Source organism: Pipra filicauda, unplaced genomic scaffold (genome assembly GCF_003945595.2).
Source record: "Pipra filicauda isolate LSUMZ 115617 unplaced genomic scaffold, ASM394559v2 scaffold555_size307855_pilon, whole genome shotgun sequence".
In the NCBI taxonomy this organism is placed as follows: domain Eukaryota; kingdom Metazoa; phylum Chordata; class Aves; order Passeriformes; family Pipridae; genus Pipra; species Pipra filicauda.
In genome coordinates, this window is record NW_024104704.1 from 256481 (window position 1) to 279597 (window position 23117).

The 23117-nt window shown below is 41.0% G+C and overlaps 1 protein-coding gene and 1 long non-coding RNA gene across 4 annotated transcripts in view; one reads left to right on the forward strand and one right to left on the reverse strand.

Annotated features, from left to right (window-relative positions):
* FAM185A (family with sequence similarity 185 member A) overlaps positions 1-12519 on the reverse strand; it is a 61027-nt gene extending 48508 nt beyond the window's left edge. For all 3 annotated transcript variants that reach the window (XR_005565838.1, XR_005565837.1, XM_027741762.2), the window contains exons 1-3: positions 12022-12519; positions 4161-4270; positions 630-722 (exon numbers count right to left, since the gene is read on the reverse strand). Coding sequence is in view for 1 of the 3 variants with exons in the window: in XM_027741762.2 (XP_027597563.1) it covers positions 630-722; positions 4161-4270; positions 12022-12400 (582 nt within the window). In the remaining 2 variants the exon portion in view is untranslated. The remainder of the gene's footprint in view (positions 1-629; positions 723-4160; positions 4271-12021) is intronic.
* A 275-nt stretch (positions 12520-12794) lies between these two features.
* Positions 12795-23117, forward strand: part of LOC120324485 — a 35985-nt gene continuing 25662 nt past the window's right edge. The window contains exons 1-2 of the long non-coding RNA XR_005565841.1: positions 12795-12986; positions 20744-20895. This is a non-coding gene — a long non-coding RNA (uncharacterized LOC120324485). The remainder of the gene's footprint in view (positions 12987-20743; positions 20896-23117) is intronic.

Here is a 23117-nt window from a genome sequence, read left to right on the forward strand (position 1 = left end):
TTATTTTAAATAAAGGAGAATGAACTACTTATGTCAAGAAACAAAACCAGATTACAGTAGCTTGTGTTTTGTCTCATACTGCCACCTACTGAGAAAAAGCAAGCTACTTCTCTACAAAACTTTTCTGTTTGTGATTCTTCACATTTCATCTCATAGCAAGATGTGATTATATTTCCTCAGATGCAAAGAAATCTGCAAAACCTTCTACTCTTCCATTCTTACCACCATATAATGCTGGAAGTGTACAGCATGTACAAATATCAAGCCACTGTTCATGAGACACTAAAATAAACTCCTGGGCCTACTGCAGAATCCAAGTGCCCGGATATCACCCAAGGAGAAAGTTTAAGAGTGTTGTGAAGGTCTAAATAATTAAAGCTGATGGGTTGTATCAGTCAGCACAACCTCTGTGCTGAGGGAATGATCACATGCTTATTCCTGTACTGTCTGTGGAGCCTGTTTATTTATCCAAATCAAACATAAGATAATTTAACAGAAAAATGTAAGAAATAGTGAAATGACAAACCAGTGAGGATAATTAAATATTCTTTAGCACGTTCCTCAAATTCAGTAATTTTGTAAGAGACAAACCGAATAAGCCATTGAAGAGCATTTTACTTCCTACTTACCCCCTTCTCTGTTGCACAAATATCTGTATTTCCATAAAGCGTTCCAAGACCAATGACTTTGCCACCATTTGTCCGTATATCAATTTTATGGCTCTGAAAAAGGTTTAAAAAAAAGTCATCACTTAGAATAACCATAATTAAAAAACAAGGTCTTGTTTTTCAAGTTGTACCACATTAACCACCTTAGATGACAAATTCCCATTTTACTGTGAAGGTTTCTTCTCAAGTGATTGCCAAATGTACTGTTTATTTCATAGAATGGTTTGGGTTTGATGGAACTTTAAGATCAGCTCCTTCCAACCCCCCTGCTGTGGGCAGGGACACTTTCCACTGGACCAGGTTGCTCAAAGCCCCATCCAACCTGGCCTTGAACACTTCCAGGGATGGAGCATCCACAGCTTCTCTGGGCAACCTGTTCTGGTGTCTCACCACCCTCACAGTAAAGAATTCTTTTCTAATATCTAATCTAAACCTGCTCTTTTTCAGTTTGAGGCCATTCCCCCTTGTCCTGTCACTACATGCTCTCTATTTTCCCAGTGGAGTCAAACTCAAAACAAGTCACCTTTCCCCTTAATTTTCCATACAGGTGAGTGGATGTAGTTGGGTTTTTTGTTGTTGGTTTTTTGTCATCGTTTTTGTTTTAACTAGAAAAACACTCTCTCACTATCTGTTGAACGAAGGAACAGGGGAAGAAAGAGGGAACTCAGTGTCTTCCACTGAAGATGTGTGAAACGCCTGGAAATTCTTGTCATCAATAGCACAGTCACAGAGTCAGAAGTAATTGCTGAACATGGCAACAAAATTAAAGGGTCTCTCTGGTCTCTTTGTCACTTCTACGCTGATGGACTGTGATAAGCAGGAGAAAAAAATTAAAAAGAAGCAGTACCACTTTCTCAATGAAGAATTTGTCAATAATTCATACTCTGAAGAAGACCTAGATCTCATAACTGTATTTTGGAATTACTGCTGTCCTCAGTTGACCTAGAGACTTGAAGGGATAGGTGAACTGGATTTTAGCCAATTAAAAAATAAGAAAAACCCGCACCACTGAAAAAAATCTCAATAAAGCAACCCTCAACAAATCTCATTGGCTGAGTAATTCCTACTTCACCAAAATTGCCAGAATACCCATCTTTTCTGTTGAAGCATTAGCATCCACGATAAAGGAAAGCAGATATGAAATCTCTAGGTCTTTTGTAAAGACATCATAGAGTATACCAGAAATCAGCAAGACTTTTGAGATACAAGTTATATGAACAACTTCTTGCAGTCTGTAGTAGTGACAAGAGAATTAGCAGTTGTGATGTTTGCTGGTGCTCTTGAGTGATCCCCACATGACCAGATTTTTTCATTTGAAGTCATTCACTGATCAATGATCTTTTGCTCTCTACTGTGAAGAAAGGGTCTCCTGCTTTGTTAGTCAATGAGGTTTGTGAACAGTATGACAGTGAAGCAATATTAAACAGTTTTAATCTATCCAGGAGAGGGCACTGTCACTTCAGTTTGCTCCGTAAAGCACATTCCCTAAAGGAGAATCAGGTCTTGTGCTCCACTACAGTATCTAGTCTATAAGGTTTTTAGTAGTTTTGGAAAAACCGTGAAGGTTAATACTTCTGTTTCTTACTAATGATTCTGCTTCACTGACAATACAGAGTATAATTCCTGAAGCTATAGTAGAAAAAAATGAGTTGCAATCCCTTTACTAGAACTACAGTACTTCTTAAAAACAAGATGAGACTAAAGCCTGGCTGTATGGCTAAGAGATACTGTAACTGAACAGCTGTTTACTCTTGCAAATACCTGTATGGTTGCAATTTTAATTCAAACCCTTCATCTCACTACTTCAGAGTCAATAAAACCTGAGTGGCAACATATCTTCTCTAGTACTGTTTGTTAAAGCCATCACAGTAACCAGAACAAAGACAAGCGATCACCACTCACAACCCAAAAGAATACTTAGGTTAAAAAAAACCCAAAGCCTTATAATTTAACAAACCTTTGTTTTAAAAAGAATTTCAGTTGAAATGTGTCATTCTTTCTTGATACTTTAAAATTCTAGAAGCCTTCTGGGACAGAGTCCTTCCTTTCACCGGAGGCTTAAGGGAGCAAAGAAGCTTCCTGTGGCCACCAAATCAGTGGAAACAGAGGCACACACACAGAGGAAGAATCAATTTTTACATTTGCAGTTTTGCGAATCAAGCAAGGCTCAAAGCTGACAGAAGAGAAAAGCAACACTAAGCTCATCTAAACTATAGGGAGACCATGGAGGAGTCGGTCACAAAAGCTTCAAACTGGTGACTTTGCAGCCTTCTTTTCAGTTCATTACAGAATATTGTTTCACTGTTACTTAAGTCTCAAGAAAAACAGAGCTGACTCAATTTTTTAAAATTCAAGATTTTTCACATCTCAGACTGTATTTGAGACAAGATTCCCAGGATGTTAGTTACCAGCCTTTCCTCAATATCCACTTTTTCCATGACATTGTGAAAACTTCTTGATATGCCGGCAGGCTGTGACTACTGTTATTATTGCTGGTTAAAACCACCTTGTTTTCTCATATTATGTAGTTTCTCATGCACTGCTATTGTCACTATTGTACAGAGTAATTTTTAACCAAATCTTTAGACAGGCAACACATAGTTTTTAACTTTTTGTTAGATTTTGCTACCTTCACATGACTAATATGGTCAATTACACAGAATCTGAAAGATACAGGTTGTCTGTAGTTCACTGAAGGTGGAGTAAACCCAGCTCTGTTGCATATTAAATTTCCACCTAGGTTCGGTTTCCCCCGTGTGTGTTATAAAATCATCTCTTACCACAGTAGAGAAAAATGTTGATTTTTTCCTATCTCAAAAAAAACCCCAAACTTAAACTTCGAAATTGCCATATTTGAAATCTCCTTCTTTTGAATTTATATCAATTCCTGCAGGTAGAATTCTAAATCTCCAAGTAGCACCTAAGTCAGGTAAACTGTGATTAGTTTTACAAAAGCTTATGTCAGCAACACTGAAGTCTTAACCTTGAAGAACAACAAGGTCATGATTCTGCTATATACAGTATTTATCAGATATATTTCAGTCAGGTATTTTAGACACATAAAGTGTAACTCCTGATTGAAAATTAAACTACAGGGTTTGTCAATAGCACTGATATATCAATTATAAAAAAAAAAAAATCCACAGAAAAAAGCAGCAGCATGCTGCAAAGTCTTGATTGAGCAAGCATAACTATTAACCTTCTAGACAAAACCTCAGTCTATCTCTTTTCTTTGAGGGGCGGGGTGGACAGAGGTCAGGCTTATTACTGTCACTGTGCTGTCTTCAGCTATCACACATACATGGACTTTGTGTCATAATTGTATGCAATAATTAAAGGTGAGGTGCTACAGACACAGCAATACTATGAGTGTTACAATGAAAAATATCAGAGTACTTCTCAGCTCCAAAACTGGTATTTAGATTTTTATACTATATTCCACTACACAATCCCCTTTCAAACACTGTCTGAGAGTGGAAGGGTTCTCTGTACCTTTATTGACTGCAAGACACTAGTCCCCTTCTCCGTTTCTATTTTGCAGTTATCACATTCTATTTTCTGAATCTTCACGCAGCCAGTCCCTGATGTTTTGATATCCAAATCTAGAATTAAAAGAGTTTTATTAGCAACAGAATGAGGAAAGTCAGATCTCTTTAACACAGTGTTTGATCACTTTATACAGTAACTATATGTAGTAGGGAAAAAAAGCAGCTTCTTTCTTACTTTAGAACCTTCTTGCAAAGTTTGACCATGCACTTTCAATTGCATGACTAGTCACTATCAACAATCCACACTGAAAGTTCAGTAAGCCTGGGTACAAGCCCTCCAGCTCCAGGAGAGAACATTGAGGCAGCAGAGTGACTATAACCTCTGGAAAGGAATCAGCAGGGTGTGGTCCCTTAGTGAAGTTTTATCTTTTTTGTTTTTCAACTCCACCTCCATCTCACAGCTACCCTAGTCACCAGTTCTAATTCAGGAGAATTAGAAATTCTCCTGAGACATTTGGGCACCCTGACATGGGTTTTTGGGGTGGAAGACTGGCAGGTTGCCTGAGATCACACATAGAATAATAAGGTTCAACAGCACAAACACATAGGCCTTGCTTAGGCCTGTGCTGCTCAACTAGCCTGTGGCACAACCCAAAACTAGGTATAGAAGCATTTGCATGTGTCATTCTTTCCCAGCCTTCTGGAAGGCTGACTTACTCCCCTAGCATGTTTGCCTCTAGTCTGAATCACCTCACCTTGTTACTGTTCATGCTTCCACAAAGAAAAATCACTAGGTCTTGTAGATAATAAAGCAGCAAAAGCGGGTTTTTTTGCCACTTGAGCTCACCCCCAAGTCTAAGGAACTGCGAAGAAGTTTGACAATGTTAGGTCTGGGGATTCTGACTATATTGATAATAATTTATATTAATGATCACCATGAAGACTGGCAAAAGGTAAAGGCAGAAGTGGGAAAAAAAAGTGGGTTTCTTCTTCTAAGGATAGAAGGCAGAAAGAAGAAAAACAAAACAGGATTCAGAAGTGTTTGCTGCAAGATACGTAACTGAAAGACTAAGAGAGATAGTGAGCCCCACTACTCTCTTAAGAAAAGAAACCTTCACTTAAGCACATGTCAAAGTCTTTCCTTCACCTCCACTGCCCACTAAGGTGACCAGCAATATCAAAAGAAGAATCAGAGTATTGATGCCTTAAGCCCCTAATGGTTTTTTATTTTTCTAATATTTGTAAGACTTGTAAGTTTTATAAGTAGGTTTTAAAAGCAGCAACCTCCCCCCCCTTTGTCCCTTGTCCCTTTCCCTTTCTCCAGTACCCTTGTTTATACATTCCTTAACCCTCTTACCCCATTCTATGCTCCCCATATCAATCCTACTTCTGAATACAGCAGAAATGTTTAGTCTTTTGTCAAGGCAAGGCCTAGATGGTTGACAGAACAGCATATCTGGGCCTAAACCACAGAATACGGTCAAGAATTAGGTAACTATGTACCCTTTGTGCTCTGATGATGGTGAAGATGGGATGAATGGGGGGTCCCAAAATACACCCCAGACTCATTTTCAGGGGGTGGACCCGGGGCCGACCAGAGTAAAGGCCACACGGTGGACACATCTGGGATTGGATGGACGGTATTATAAAATGTAACCTCTCAGGTACGGCCTGCGCGCGCGTCGTGTACCATCTACTGCCTTGGCAAATAAACCCTTTCTTATCACACCCCTAATTAACTGCTCTGGAGATATTTTTTTCAGCACCTAAAATACAACGGCAACAGTATGCACAACCAGCTTTGCCCCAGTGAGATTGCCAAGTCAGACCTGTGACCCAGCAGAGCCTGAAGATCAATACTGTCACACCACTACTCAGGACAGGTGCTGGAATCATGCTGACAGTAAGCTTGAAGACCATGAAGCTGAGAGACTGGAAGCTCCAATTAACAACAAATGAAAGTTCTGCCACCTGATAAACCAGGAGAACCCAAGGGAGAGAGCTAAAACACATAACATCTTTGCTGCGTGTTACCTTATTGCCCCAGTAAGCAAAGAGGTTAAATTTAGTGAAGGATGTAGACTGTGTTCACAACTAACAATTCCCTAAGAAAGAAGGCTACAAGAGGTGGACTGGATAATTCCCAGAATGTTGCTTTATTTGCAGATACTATTTCCTTAGTCTCTTCACAGAAGACTTCCAAGAAAAAGATACTGTGACCAAGACTGTAGTCAAACTACATTTCTTTAAGTAAACTCTATGATACGCTTTGAGGCATGTAAAAGCACAAAACCAGGCAAAGTCGTCTGCTGACTACCATTAGAGGTTCAAGGGTCACCTCTACAAGGTTTTATGTTGGTAAAGCCTAAACAGTTTCACTAGACTAAAAATATCTGAGTGATATCTGAGCTATTTCAATTGGATCAATGCTGATCCACAGGTTCTGAAGGTTAGCCAAAACTTTTACATAAGGTTTTACTTCTCAGGGAGCAGTTGGATTGTTTAAACACAGCTCCCAGAGAGACACAAACAGAAGCACTCTCCAAATATCTACATTTGAAACAGTATGTCCCTGCACAGCAAAAACCTGCAGAGTTCAAAAAGAAAGCAATGTTATCTTTGAAATACAAGCTGTCTTGCCCAAAACTGCTCAATTTCCCCACTGGAGAACTGCGCAGTTCTTCAGGAGATCTACATCCAAGACTTCTGTTATTTAGCTTTCTGAGAAGGGACTCCCAAAAGCCTGTTTGCTTGTGCAAATCTTTGAATTCAATCAGCTCGATACTCTCTTGCCCTTATTGGTTCTGTCAAAAAGGAAAAGGTCTGGGAGCGGTCAGTTTAGCCATGATACAAACTTACTTAGACTTTTACAAGAATAAGTTTTTATTAAACTTCTGATCCTGTAGCACATATTATAGTCATAATTTGAAAGGTGGGTTAGTAATGTAATCCTGGCTGTATCAAACATGGGTGCTAAAAGAAGACACAGAAGTCTGGAAATTCATGAGCGTGCTGTTAAGAAACACCAGGGATTTCTGAAAATATACTTTGATCCTCTGCAGAGTCACAGCACTTTGCTGGCCTTGATATAGCAAAAATTAGTGGACAAGGAATTGAGTCCCCCTGTCTCACAGACTTCCTCAAGAAGTGATAGACATCTCCAAAAAGAAGCAGGCTAAAAGCTCAGTAATACTGCCAATGAAATTTTAACAAGAAGGAACAGGATACAATCTGTTTCAGTGCAAAAACTGCAGAAATAGCCAGTTTGATTCCTCCTTAGCAAAGACAAGGACTGAAGCCAACTTTAGCCACACAAACCTCAAAGAATACATAGAAAGCTATAATTTTTGAAATAGACTGAAAAATTATTTTCAAGTGACTCAGCAGCCCTAGACTACTAGAATAATCTCAAATTATGGTTATACAAGACCTCAGTTGAGTTTACTTCTGAGTACTCAGCCAACGTACATTAACCAAAAATCAAAGTTCTTCAGGTTTAATTAGCACATGCAGTTCAATATGCCAAGACACAGGGTTCTCACTATGTGCTCCAAACCTACAGCCATGCGTCTACACTGTTCCTGGAATAAACATATATATGAGGCCTGAAGGAAAACAAATAAACTAGATTAGAGAGGAATTCATTGACATTAAAATCTATGAAGGTTAAACGAATCAGAGGATTATCAGATCATGTATGATATTGTAATACTGTACAGTGCTTAAAACTAGACACTAAAACACAAATAGAGGATCTGTTAGTATTTGCCCTACTAAGCTGCTCGCAAGTTGCCTTTGGTTTAAAATTCATACTTAAGTTCAGCATCTAGCATCTTCCACACATGTTCTTCAGGCTCTAAGGAGTTGTGGTGGGGGAAAAAAAGTTTTCCCGCTAGAGTTAAAGAAATGGTAACCCTCAAGGGGGTGGTGTCCCTTGGAGTTGAGCCAATCAGCGCTCCTGCAAAATATAAACATATCACAACCAGACTGGAAAAGAAGGAGGAGGTAGTTCTTGGAGGGGAAAGGTGGTTACATTCTGAAGCCATGAGGAGAGGGGTCCAGAGCCCCCCAGCTGGGGGGCTGCAGAAGCTTGGAACAGTGTTAGACTGGGCCAAGTATCTGTAGCTAGAAAGCTGGGAGTTTTTCTCCACTGTGAGTGGGCAGCAGGAGCAGCGGCAGAGACAGCAGTGAACAGAGGCTATGGCTGAAAGCCAAGACATAAGGAGATGCAGCAGAGATGGCATGCAGCAATGCAGAGAGAACTCCTCCAAGGAGAGAGAGAAAGAGCCAGCAACAGAGCAGGACTAAGCTCTACAGAGGGAGAGAGTTTGGGGTAAGTACTGAAACAAACTCCCCAAACCCCTCTTAGACCTCCTAGAGAGGAGGAGGAGATGGACTCCTATTTGAGAGGAGTCTTGGAGTACAGCAGCACTGGAGACAGAGGAGCTGAGAAGCTCAAAGACGTCCTGGAGCTCGACCAGGACGGCCAGATGGAATGAGGAGGGGGTGACCTTGCTCCCCCCGCTGCTGCTGCCACGCTGGCAGTTGAGACAGAGCACAGGAGCTCTGGTAGAACTCTTGAGGCAAAGACTTTCAACTGAAAGCTGCCCAAGACGTTCTGACTCAGAGGTAAATCCCCTGAGGAAGGGACTTTCACGAAGATGCCCCTGCACCTTGTGATATGCCCGTGGTGAAGCGAGTTTTGCCCCTGCTGGCAGTCCACGGGTGAGACTTTTGTTTGGAGTCAAAGGGCTGAGAGGGGTAGAGGAGACCCCCCTTGTGTGTATTGGAAAGAGATCCAGCTACAATGATCCAGCTACAGCTGCTGCATGGAAGAAGAGAGGCTGCTGCCCTGAGAGTGGAAAGGATCTTTCCTTTTCCCTTCTGGACTTCTATTGGAGGGAGAATAGATCTGATCCATTGTAAATACTGATTTATCATAGGAGAGATAGTTAAGATTGTATATATAATTATATTTATTTGTATAGTGATTGTAATATAATACCCTTTCCCCCCATATTGAGTCTTGTGTTGCGTCTGGAAAACCCATCTCACACTGAGGTGAGATGTGGGAGGGGGGGCTTGGACTCGGGAATTGGATTTTAGGGCTCTCAAACTACGACAGGAGTTTCAGATGACTTAGAGCTTCCTGGATAAGCTCCAGCCTAAATTGCGAAAGCTGTTATGAAATGCCTTAAATTCCAAAATGAAGAAAGACGCTAGAACACTGTAAAGACATTCACATCAACCTCTCAGCTTCTTACAGGTAAGTGACAAAAAGAGTTCAGACAAAAAGGTCTAAGCAGAGCAGAGTTAACATCCTTCTCACGCATTCAAGGCAGGCCAGAGAAAAGCCAAAGTCTTGGCAGAGCAACAACAGTTCCTTTCTGGTTTGAGATGTGTTTTTACAAGGGATAAGATCTTTTGCTTATGCAATGATATTTAATGGATAATTCTTTTCTAAATAAACAAGAAGAGCAACTCAAGCACAAGTTAGAGGTGAAAGGACACATAGTAGAACTTCACTGGTAAGCAGCAATTCTACTTCACTGAGTAAAAAAAAAAAAAACTTTACATTTTAAGAAAGATATCCCCAGATATGCTTGGATAACAGCATGAATAGACAATACTAATATCATGCTAATTATGGGGTGACAAACAGCAACTCGTGGAAGGGCACTATAATCCACAGACTGTCCACGGAACCCGAACTGCATGAGCTTACCACAAACCCAAGTGGAACAGCTTAGAAACCTACAAATTAAGAAAAACTGTTTCAAGACCATAAGATGGCCTGCAGTGTTGGCTGGCATTCAGAATATAGTAAGAATCTCAAAGACAGGACAAAAGCTAAATGATTTTTTTCCATCAATTAGGATTCATTATTGAGACCTTTAGGAAGGTTTCCCACATTGAAACTCTTTATGAAGCCTGAGATTCTCCAGATATTAACACAATGAATTCTATTTCCCAGGATAGAATTGACTCATAATAGTCACTCAGAGATCCTGGAGAAACTGAAATATTAAATGATCAACAGTTACAGTGGGCAGACACACCTGGTACCAGAGAATTGAAGGGTAAAAAACCAGGTTTGTTTGATTCTCAGTAATTCTGGGATGGACTCTATGAATGTACTACAAACAAGACAAAGCAATCTTTGCATTTGCCAAGCAGAGGATGAAAAGGGGGGAAAAAAACAAACTAAGACTGTAAATGAAAATTATTCGTGAAGAGTCAAAACTACAAGTCCTTGCAGAAGAGAGTCCTGTTCAGTGACAGAGTCAATGAATATAGAGGTAACAGCTGATCTCTTTAAGAGAATGAACTTGGATTTTCAGGTATCTTTAACAATATCCTTAGTTCTATACTGTCTTTCAGCTATAAGCTATGCACCACCTTCAACACTACAACAATTTGGAAATTAGCACAAATAGCAAGGTTGAAAAATTTTATCAGTGACACCAAATTATTGAGACTAGTTAAAAACTCACTGATGAACTGCAGAAAGACCTTGGAATACCACCTACTAAAATGATAAAATAGCAGGAAATTGAATTGTGGGACTGTGGCAAGAGGCAGGGAGTTTACCAGGAAGTTTTCACTCTGAAACTGTTTACATGTGGGCAGGGACACCCGGAAGAGAGATCCATTGAGGGGCTGAGCTGTATCAGGCTCTGAAAATCCTGTGATGAAAACAGTTGACAGCTAAGAGAACATTCAGATGAAATAGCATTTATGTTTGTTCTGCTCTTACTCTTCCCTGAGCATCTGTTTCTGACTGCAACCAGAGAAAGGACAGTGGGCAGCTGGACTTGGGGTACAAATCAGTACAGCCATTCTAACACACTGAGGGCAGGAAGGGTGAGATGCCCCTGATTTTATTTACAAAATATTTGTGTCCATATTAGTTGCTAGGAAACAAAACAGACCATATGTTTCAATAAACATATTTAAGAAACACTCCTTCAGTTACAAACAGTGTTAAAAAAAAGTAAGTTATAGGAATGACTACGGCTGGAAAATGTGTGTTATGTCAAACCCATGGCACTTCTCCAGTTTGAATTATATACAGTTCAGGTCCTTCTAAAAGAAAACAAGGGGAAAAAAGCACATTGCAGAATTTTCCCTAAAACACAAGGGGGAAAAAGCAAGATAAGATAAAAGGTGCCATATGTCTTTGTTCTACAAAAGTCACAGATGACAGAGTTTGCAATCTGATGACTGCTTTAAACTTTGTAACTCAAGTGGGGCATTTTGTTTGTTTGAGGGGTTTTTTTGGCACCTGTTTTGCCTAAAATACATTTTGGGTTATGAGTTCATTATTTATTAAAAATAAAAAGTTGTGCTGATAGTGAGGAAATAGCTGCAACGTTATTGTATCTTAGAGTTACAAAGGCACCATAGATTAAATAGGATTAAATCTGACTTCTAACAGGTATGGGCACAATCTGCAGAGCTCTGGTTTAGCTTTGAGCACTTCTACTTGCACAAATCCATAGGAAATAAACGGGAACAGCCCTTGGAATGCAGGTGTGCACAGTACATGCTGAGGACGCTGCCTCCGAGCCGAGGTTACGCCTTTTCTGGAGCAGGAGGTGCCAGAGCAAAAACAGTGCGCTGTAAACTACCACTCAGCAGCGGGAGCTTCAGCGCTAACTACTGATGACAAAGAGGTCCGCAAATCGAAAACAACCAAAACATATATCCAAACACCCACGGAGTCAAGACACAGAAAACCCGGGGCGTTCTTAACGCCCTAATTCGCGGGGGCACGATGCCATGCCCGCACACCGGCTCCCAGCCGCAGCAGCGACCGCACAACTCCCGGCGAGAACCCCACCCGGGGGCTCCTGCGCACCCACCGAACTTCACCGGCGTCCGCACCTCCACGGCGGCCTTGCTGTCCACGCCGTCCGCCACGATCGCCACCTGCCCCAGCGCCTCGTCGTGCTCCACCCGCACGGGCTCCCGCTCCCGCCCGCGGGGCGCGGGGCTCCCGCCGCTCACGGCCACCAGCACACGGTCCCCGCCCGGCCAGCGCTGCGGGTCCAGCGGGCGGACGCTCACCTGGCACGGCAGCCGCACCCGCAGCCGCCCCCGCGGGCTCACAGGCAGCGCCCACTCCCGCGGCGCGGGCGGGCCGGGGCCGCTACGCCCGCGGCGCGGGGGGACGGGCGGCGCCCACCGCCCGCCCGCCGCCCGCACGGCCAGAGCCGCCCAGCGCGGGGCAAGCGCCCTCATTGCCGCCGGCTGGGCAGGAGCCGCCGGGCGCCGCGGTAGGAGCGCGCGGAGCGCCTGGGACGGACAGGACGGAGCCGCTCCCCGGGAACGGCCGTGACCCCCGCCCGAACACGTGACGCGGCTGCACGCGGGGAGCGGCCCCGGCGCGGACGGTAAACAGGCGGTGGCCGCTCCGCGGGGGCTGCTGGGAGCTGTAGTTCTGCAGCGCGCGGGCAGAACCACGGCCGAGCCCGCGGGCCTATCGGCGAACGGGGAGGGCGGGGCATCGCCGGGAGTCTGCTGCGATTGGGCGGCGGGGAAGGACACCGGAGCCAATCAGGAGCGGGGGCGAGCGGGAGGATGTGGCCCGGTTGCCATAGCGACGGGGACGCCGCTCTGGCCGGAGGGCCCCGGGGGGCCCCAGGGGGCCGGAGCCGGACCGGGATTGGGATCGGGGCCGGGGCCGGGAGAAGGAAAGCCACCGCTCCGACGTTGAGGCGGGAAGCGAATCCAGCGGCGGCGCCTCAGCCCTGTTTGAGGAGTTCCTGAGTGCGACCCCCGGCGCGGGGCCCGGGGCGATGCCCTGTGCCGCGCGTGAGGACACGAGGTATCCCCGGGGCGTGAGGGCCTTCTCCACGGTGCCTCAGGCTGGGAGTGGCGCTGCCAAGCGTTGGTTTCCAGTGGGAGAACCGTGGTGGTTTGTTTTCAGCCCTCTCGGCTCCCTGGCTCGGCAGCCTCTGCGCCGCGGGGTTTGACAGCGGCGAGGAGGAGGCAGGATGAGAGGGATGGGAGCGGGGGAGGCGGCAGGGCTCTGGGTCGCAGCCTGGCAGAGAGGCTAGCTGTGTTAAAATATCCTCGGTCAGAGGGTGAAGAAGCAGTTTGGCAGCTCTGCTGGAAAACCAGGGGTTCTTTTTTCCCAAGGTGGTAGTGCGAAGCTCCAGAATCACTCTCTGTCAGTAAGTTTTGATTAATGTACTATTTATTGTGACTGCTTTTTAGCAGTTCTAAAGCAAGGCAGATAAATATTTTCCTGAGCTCTGTACAGACGGACCATGAGAGAATTGTCCTTACAGGGTTTACAAACAAGCGGGGAACCATTTAATTCAGTTTAAAGGACTTTTTCGGAGTTCATAGCCCCCATTATCATTGTATAACAATTAAAAATAAATGAGGTGGGGCAAGTGAGCAACAGATGATGTGGACTGCATTCGTATCAGAGGTGTAGTTTACTACCAATAACAGAAGTGAAATATGCACAGTAAGCTGCATTGTCTTAGCAGCATTGCAACACAAGAAATAATTAAGTCTAGGTGTGTTACTTCATTATTGCCTCCCTTTTGCACTCCATGCATTGTTTTTCTTCTTTTTCATAAATGATCATGCAAACATGATACTTGCTCGTCAAACACTTCAGTGTCATTAGCCTTATTTTCATTTCTATCACTGTCTGGCAGTGGTTATTTATGAGCCTGAAATGACATCTCAGTGTCATGTCAAGAGGAAAGAATATGGCCCTGGCTTTTTGGTCCATTGGTAATTATCACTGTGGAAAGTTTAATAAAGATCCATATTTGTCAATAAAGCCCTTCAAGTTAAGTTATTTCATTGGTTTACATCGTTCAATCTCAAAAAAATTCTTAGATGAAGCACAAAAAGGGCCAGCCTGCCTTATGATAGTTTAGTACAGAAAAATAGAATTCTAGAAAGTCAAAAATGCATTGAGAAATATCTTGGGACATGATGGAGGATGGAAGTTACTTTTTTCAAGTCTTCAGAAATAGTTGATTTTGGGGGGAAAAAATACTACAGAATTCTCACTCTTAAGACTGAATACCAAATTTGAACGTTAGGTGGTTTGCCAGGGAAACAGTTACAGACAAGGAGTCTGATGCAATGTGCAGGGATTCCACTAGATGACAGCCAGCTCAGCAACTGACTCTGTAGTTCGACTGCTCGGAGGGAATTCGGTCTCTGCTTAGGTCGGGCTTAACCACTGCCCCCGTTTATCCCTGCGCCAGTGCTGCTGTTCCTCGTCCCTGGCTCCTACCTCCTCTTAAACGACAGTGCTGCTTTGCCATGGCCCCCTCCTCCTCCAGGGTCTTTGTACTTGATGCTCCTCGTGTAGGCAGAGGTTTATCAGTACCCACAACCCACAGTAAACTGTGCTCTGCATCATCTTTAATACTGTCAGGTTTTGTGTAGTTGAGAACTTTGTTCAAGAAACCATTCCAAGACACTTCAGCTATGTTTGTATTTCACTGTTGGTGTTGGACTTTCTCGTTAGATACAGTCTAAGCATACTTATATGGCTAAAAATGAGAAGAACAGATAAAAAATATTTGCTGAGAAGAAGTTCTTTCTCTATACATATGAATCCTCATGTTTTTAATGTTTTACTTATCTATATTTTTGCCATATTGATTCAGTTTAACTTTCATGCTCTTGTTTGGATCAGCTGGTATAGCATGTAGCAGACTCTAACAGTAAAATGAGATTTATTTTCACCTTCAATTTTCTGACTTGTCATTTGCAGGAAAAGAAAGCTATATCAAATTTACAAGTGAAGATGTAATTAGAGCTCCACTTTCGAGATACCTGCATGATTCCATGATTCCTTAGCAAGTTACAATGCTTATTTGCCATTTTGCCACATATTAGTGCTGTTGGAAGTCAAAGAATATTCAGTATTTCATGCAAAAGATAAAAAAGCCCTAGAAGTTATAAAGTGATATAAAATAGGTTTTGAGCCAAAGCAAAGAGGTGCTTTTAGGTGAAGATGAGAGAGAGATTTCAAGGGAGGAGGAGTTAAATAAAAAGGATCTATGAGGGAGGCTGTAGAAGGAATACATTTTTTTAACTTTTGTATTTCTAATTAATCACAGAATAATCACAGACTGCTACAGGTACCCAGGGGGCGTAAACTTAGTCTGCCTGGTCAGGATTGAGTTTACCCATTTGCTATAATTGTATTGAAGAATCAATGTGACTTCACTTCCTAGGAAGAAAGGAATGCCACCTTTATTGGTATTTTGTATTTCTTTAGTGGTGTTTTTCTGAACTGTTTCCTTGAACCTTTTTAGTTCTCAAGGCATGCCTAGGGTTCAATGTGTAGAGAAAGTGTATTTTGTTTGGTTTTCCCTCTGTACTTTAGCATTAAAAAGCACAGAGTGGTTTGGATTTCAGGGATTTTTTGTTTGTTACGCTCCCAGAAACTTTCTGAGGAAATTAAGTTCCTCATGGAAGCCATGCTAAATGGGAAGTGGCAAATCTTACCATTCAAAATTCTTCTCGTCTTAGCCATATCTAATTAGAACTACAGCAGATAAAGTCTGTGTGTGGCTCAGAGGGATTCCAACACACATAGCAGAGACTTGAAAACAAGGGTGGTAAACAGTGGAACTTTTCACAAAAATTAAGCTGTTCAGGTACACAGTGTACTCTCACTTCCCCAGAGTAGTTGTCTGTGAGATTGTACAGTCTGATCAAACAATCCATTCTAATTTACATATTTGTTACCATGTCCTATCGTACATGATGTGACTTTAATTTTAATTATAATTTAATGTTGGCATGGCTTTGTCATTTAAAGACACGTCCCTTCATGCTGAAGCACAGACTCTGCCCAGTTAAAACAGAAGATCTGCTGCTTTAACTTTTGGAAAGAAGCATTAGAATATAAATTTTAGAGGATGAAAAGAAGATCACTGTGTGATTGAATAAATCTATGCTACTCCTATGTTATTAATATTGTCTGTAGGTCTTTTGCCTTCTCCTTGAAGAGGATATGGTAGAACTGGAAAAATTTTGGAGAAGGATGATAAGGACATGGAAGGCAGAGAAGGACTTTCATGCCAGTGACAGCAGGTAGACTGACTGCTTCAGCCTAAAAAAGGATTGTCAAATGAAGATACAACATTAGAAATAAACCTAGTGGCATAGAAAAGTTGTGATTATTCAGTGGCTCATCCAGTAGAAGAACTAGGAGCCATCAAGGAGCCATATTCAAAAGCCACAAGAAGCACTGGTTACTCATGTCATGCAGAGGTAAAATCAAAATCTCCCTTCCACTGGATTTTGCCAATAACTGAAAGTTTGCATGAGTTCAAGGAGAAAGGAGATGAGTTCAGGGAAGCATCACCACACCATGACTGGTGGATACTTCTGTCCCTCCCCAGGCATCCAGTGTCGGCTGGAATCTCTGTGCAGAGCTAGATCAGCTTCTGGTCTGATATCACTGTTCTTATGTTCCAGCTGCATTACATAATTTCTCTAACTAATGTGAAATGCTACGTCAGTCGTCTTTCAGAGTAACTTTTATTTTTCAAGATTTATGTGCAAAAGGAGGTAGCATGAAGATGTACATAAATATCCTGAGGTTTAGACTGGATATTAGGAAAAGTTTCTTCACTGAAATTGGAACAGAATTCCCAGGGAAGTGGTTAAGTCACCACCCCTGGAGGTATTTAAATTATGTGTAGGTGTGGCACTTAAAGACATGGTTTAGTGGTGGACTTGGTAGTGCAGGGTTAACAGTTGGACTCAATGATCATAAGGATCTTTTCCAAACTAAATGATTCTATGCTTCTAATTCTACAAATGCAAGGGATTAAAATAAAGTTTAAAGGGGTTCATCAGTCACTTGAAATGTACTTCCCTCAACAGAGACTTTTGCAAATTTTGTGTCTTCTAAATTAGTCTAGTTGATGCATTCACACATGGAACTGCATCTCTTATTGCTCAGAATCAAATTTTACTACTTTCACATCTGTCAGTCTGGAGTCAATGCAGCAAAGTGTCACGTACCTGAATCCTGCAATGACTTGTGTATGGACATTGCTGTTTGCTTAAGGAAAGATGCTGAAACTAGTTTGGGCAATCCGAGTTCAGACTTTTATTATTATTGCTGTCCTGAAGCTGTTTCACAAGACAATTCTCAGCCTGACTTAACCCAGGTTCCAAAACGGACTTGTAATTCCCATTCTCTGCAATTCTGTGTCTTGGATCAAGGTTGTGATATTATTTGCAGTTCTGCAGTTTGAAAACGTCCGTATTTGTTGAACTATTCTGTAAAGTTAGAAATCATGCCAACTTTCATTTCTATTTCCATTAGACAGTTTATTTATTAGATACTGCAAATGTACACGTTTTCCACTTTGCTTTTTGAACTATATATATCTGATTTTGTATAAGCTGAATTTTAAATTTAATTATGTACCAGGTAATGGAAGAATGCTAAACTTATTTTAATGTCCCATAAACATACATATGTTTTGTTACAGTCTGTTCCCTCTTACAACAGAGTGGAGACAAGGGCTTGTCGCACTAGTTAAGGCTGTCTAATGATTTTTCTCTGTCTCAGCTGTCTATAGCTGTGTCTTAATATAATAATTTCAGATTCAGAAGATTTTTTTTTTGTTCTCTCCCTGCCCAGCAAACTGGAGTCTTGGTGAAGACTTTTTTGTACTCCTGTACTCTGCAAGGAGGTGTATTTTTGACTGGTGTCAACTGTGTGTTTCACATATGAATATTGACAAAAGTGCCTACATCCATAAAACTCTCAGATTTTGGCATTGTTCTGCTTAGAGTTTCTGCCACAGTGCTTTTCCCTCTGTCTAAATTCTTCCAATACATTCAGAGTAACAAATAAAGCAGCAGCAGCCATAAGTATAAGATGTTTATGCTAAAATATTCAACAATTCTTTATAGATGAAAATTGCTCTCTGTTTATAAATGTGTATACATGTTTATGTACAGTAATTCAGAGTTTATTTCTTGGCCCCTATGATGTTTACAGTTATTTCACAATGTTTTGACTCCTCCTGGAGGGATCACGGAATTGCTTTTTTTCCATAAGCAAATACAGACACTGAAATCTCTCTAAAAGTCAAAATGTCCCTGAAGGAATTCCAAACAGCACTGAAGAAAGTCATAAACTTCTCAGTTTAACTTTCACTACCTTTATAGAGAAGTGGCATTTCAAAAGGTGAATACAAACAACACAACATATTTGTATCCATTTTCCCACCACAATTATAAAAAGAAATTATGTTTTTCTTAACTGTCAGCTTTCTGGCTGTGCAATGCAAAATTGCTCCAGCTGTTTGATTGGAGTAATATGGTATATACTACTGAAATAGTCTCAAAATTTTTTCTTCATTTTATTAGAGTTTTAATTTTGTTTGTCCTTGATTTATAATAAAAAATTTTCTTTTAAGAAGGAGAAAGGTCTCCCATATATTATGTGAAAGGCTGAATGGTGTCAAGACTGAATAATTTGAAGCAGCTGATATGGTTTTTATAATGATTTTGTCCCACAGCAGAATACAATGTTCTCTGCATAATAGTTATCCTGCATAATAATTAGCCTAGAAAGATCTGGTGGTGTCAAGTGAACAATTGCAGAAGTTGCCAGTCTTTCTACCAAAAGTTTGAACTAAAATGCTGTGATACTGATTTGTCCATTCCCGTCACCTACAGACAACTTCAATGAACTCGTGAAGGAATTCTTGAATTCCTCCATCTCTGCTCCATCTCTACTTTGCACTATGCTTTGCTCTACAAATGCTCTGTCCCTCCCCTGTCTCACTGTGTCATGGCAAGATTTCTGAGTGCCTCAGAAATCTGTCTTTCCCTCTCTTTCCTCTGCAAGATACTTATTGCCTCTCTTTGGTCGTCCCATATCTCTCATATCTTGCTCCTGAGATGTTTTGTCTTCTTTCATGCTGCTTCATGCAAAAGGTTGGTATTTTAAAACTCTCTGAATATACAAAACTCTTAAGATACTGTTATGCCAGAGATGGGCTTGTCAGCTATTAACTGGCATCTGATAGACATTGTTGCCTTATCAGGGTACCAGGAGCATTGTATCCCCTTGTATTCTACCTCCCATTTCCCTCTTCCATCTCAGCTTTTCACACACCCCAGAGAGTTCTGATGATAGATGCCTGGGAACATAATTCTCAAGTGCTGTACTTGAGTGTTTACACTTTGTGTAAACACAAAGTGAAGTTACATGAAGTTGTAGTAACTTTATGGCATCTTGCTCAGAAGCAATTAAAGAATATCCTTGATCTAACTGTTCCAAGTGCAGGTATCTTAGAAATTTCTGTTCCTAAATCAGAACTATGAACATGGGATTTTCTCAAATATAAATATAGAGAAATTATCTTTTCCAATAACCCTACTTGTTCCAACTTTCTTTTTTCTCTCTGTGTGTGTTTATTAAAAGACTGTGTTACATAATTTGAAAAAGAGCTTTCTTCAGGATAAAGCTTATACCAAGCTATGGTTTTGAAATTTGTATTTTAGCTTCTTTTAAAGCAACTTCTTTTGGGTAAGAAAAAAAGATATTCCCACACTTACTAGGGATCAAAATACAACTTAAATCCTGGGAGTTTTATTATTACTCTTGAATTAGTTCACTTGGATATTTTTCAGGATCATATTATTTTAACAGAGGTCATATATTGAAAATGTAACCTGGTACGTAACTGAAATGTTAGTACTACATAGGAACTCTGACATTAGGAGGTCTCAGAATAATGATTTTTTCCAGTATTTTTTTATCTCCTATTCTCAGATTTTATATCCTGTTTTCCCATTTTGTATGCTTTCAGGGTTTATTTGATGAGTTTGGTTTTTGTGTTTGTTTAAGTATGGCCATAAAATGCCTTACAGACATGAATAACTTCAGTGATATTCCTCACACAAGTTAGACCAGTTCTTGTCCTCAAGATCTCCGTGTTTTGTGAAGGGGCTCCTTTTCAATGTAATTACTCCCTACCAGGTCAAGGGACACTGAAGGTTGGGCTTATGTTGAATGGAGAAAAGGGGAAATACATTCCTGGATTAATATTATGGAAAACACAAAGTTCATAGCACTTGGAGACTCTGTATAAAGACAAGCCTGAAGGCAATGGCTGGCCTCCCCCATATAACAGATTTTAAAACTCATCTGGTCAAAGCCCTAAGCAAGTCAATTTAGTTTTGAAGTTAGCCCTGCTTTGAGAAGGAGATTGGACTAGATGACCCCAGTGGCCTTTTCCAGCCTAAATCTGTTATTCAGTGTGTGTTCTTTAATATTGTTTTGCACGTTGTCTAACATTTTATGTGATGGTAACACAGCCAAATATTAGAGTATTTTAAAAATACTCAAAAGAATGACAGAGTGGTAGTGCAGCCTCTTACAAGTCTTTCATGAAGTTGTAACTGTAGGCTTGCCCAGAGTGCTCACATTGTGACTTGTGTTGTTTGAATGTGGGTCTCACATGTTGATGTGCTTTTTTCACTACACATTTATCTTGCCCAGTCATGTATATCCCTGGATATAATGAACTGTATTTTGGTATTTTTATTGCTTCCTAGAACTTAAAACTATGAGTCAAGCTGGTGAAGAAAGTTCCAGTGTCACAGAATTTGCAACTGAGAATGAGCAACAATTGACTCCAACAATCTATAGCCGAGACGAGGGATCCACTGACGTAACAGCAAGTCCTGCATTTCAGTGTTTAGATGAGGTACCATGTGCTCCATCTTTCCCTGTCTGTAACAGTGCATATTGTGTCCAAATGTATTCATCTGAAGTGTATATTTTGTTGTTAACAATGGAAGGTTATTACCATAGACCATCTACAGTTTCCCCACATCTTCTCTGATTTTTTTCTAAGTGGTAAAAAAATTTTATGAAGCAGTAACATGCATAAGGCATATTCTTGTCAGGGATGCTGTGCTTGGTAGATAATCATGTTATTTTTTTCCAGTGGCCATGGCCTTAAAGAAAATGAGAATAGAGAGGTCTTGGTTTTGGTCTTGTAGTATTCTAGCTATAAGGTAATTGCATCATGATTTGTAGAAAGGCTTCACAGCTGCTGGAAAAATGCCAGGTAAGTGCCTCCTGAGGCACTAGTAACTGATGATAATAGAATAAACCTTTTGGAACTCAGTTTCTTTTGCAGGATTTTCTGTGTTAAGGAAATTTTCAGAATACTAGAAATATTTTAGAATTTAAGATATCAAATACATATGAAATGAAATCCTTAAAAGTGTAATGCCAGAGGAGTCATTAAGAGATATCTAATCCAAAGTTTACACTGAGTAGATTCTCTGCAGATAGTTGTCTAATGTATTCTTTAAAACTTTGATGAAGATAGCTCTTTGTGTATCCTTTTTCAGCATTTCACCATTGCCAGAGTTTTAAAAAATAAAGATGTTCTCCCTAAATCCCAGTTTAAATTTCCTTTGGAGTGAATAATGCAGCTTTCTTCTTTTTTTCCCACAGTGACAATAGAGAGCAGTCAATTTCTGCCTTCTTTATAATAAAAAAGTACATCTCTCTTGTATCCTTAGGAGGATTTGTTCTCAGAGTTCTTACTTACAGTTGCTTTACTTTGGGCTCTTTCCAACTCGGATGTGTCAGATCAATTTGCTAGCCCAGCTCTCTCTCACTACCTAGGACCCAAGGTCGTTAGAAAGGAAGGGCTGAGAGTTTGTAGTGAAGGGGAAAACAGGACTGGCCTTTTCCTATCCTGCCATTAGATCATACTGAACATAGCATGAGGCTGAACAGTCTGTCTCTCTCTAATCCCTTGTGCACTCAAGAGGCATAGAGATCTTTGCTTTCAGTCCAGTGCCAGTAAATGGTGAGCCCACAGCTTCCAGAAGTTTGGCTTCCAGTATTGTTGCAGCACAACCCCCCTTTCTTCTCAGTCCAGGGCAGTTGCAAAAGTCCAGGACAGCTCAACTCTCAGGAGAGTTGACCTCTTACCTTACAGAAGTCCTCGTGTCTACTGAAAGTATGGAAACTGCACTTTGGGGAGTACTTAATTCTCTAGCTACTGCCATAATTTTTCTATAAATTTTCAGTTGTGGTTGAATTTTTGTGACATTGAAAAGAAGCATATGCCTAATACAAGATACCTTTACCCGCCCCTCCCTCCACCCTACCCGTGGCCCCTTCTAAAGTGTATTCTACCTTTCTGTTTTGTTTTCTTCATTTTTAATCATGGTGAAAACCTATTTTTCTGGAGTTATTCTATAAAATTATTAGATTGTTTGGCCCATTTTTTTCTCCACAAAAATCTTTCCGAGGAGGTTATTCTGCATATCAAATTTAAGGGTAACTTGTTTAGCTCTGATAACATCGTAAACCATTAAAATGGGAAATAGGGGGTAACCTTAGTATTAGATGTGTGAACTCAGGAAAAAACATGCTGTGGAAAACTAAAGTAAGCAATTTGCATAATATTTCATAAATGAGGTCTTTCAGTAATTCTGTCAATTTTTAAAAGGGAACTATGACTCATTTATTCGTATTACCATAATTATTAACAGTTCATACTTGTGCTTTACGGGTGAGTTTGGCTTTTCATCACTTACTCACATTTCTTCTCTTCCACTGACATGCTTGTTTTCCTTTGTTGAACTTTATACATAATTCAGGGATAAATATATTACTTTGGTCACCATAGAGGTTCTTGCATTGACTCTGGCTTCAACTTCTTGGAAGAGCTTTCAGAATTTTTCCACAGAAGAAGAATTGTATTGTCTCAATTTTACTGACTGATCATTTATGCCTGCATAGCAGAATATACTTATCAGAAGGGACACCTTTTGTCATTAGAAGATTTATTTGAGTACACATGTATCCCCTCTTCCAGTTAAGCCAGTCTTGTTTTTATTATGTAAACAGCAGATATGCAAACATATAAAGAGCAAGAAGTCAAGCATGCACTTTCTCTCT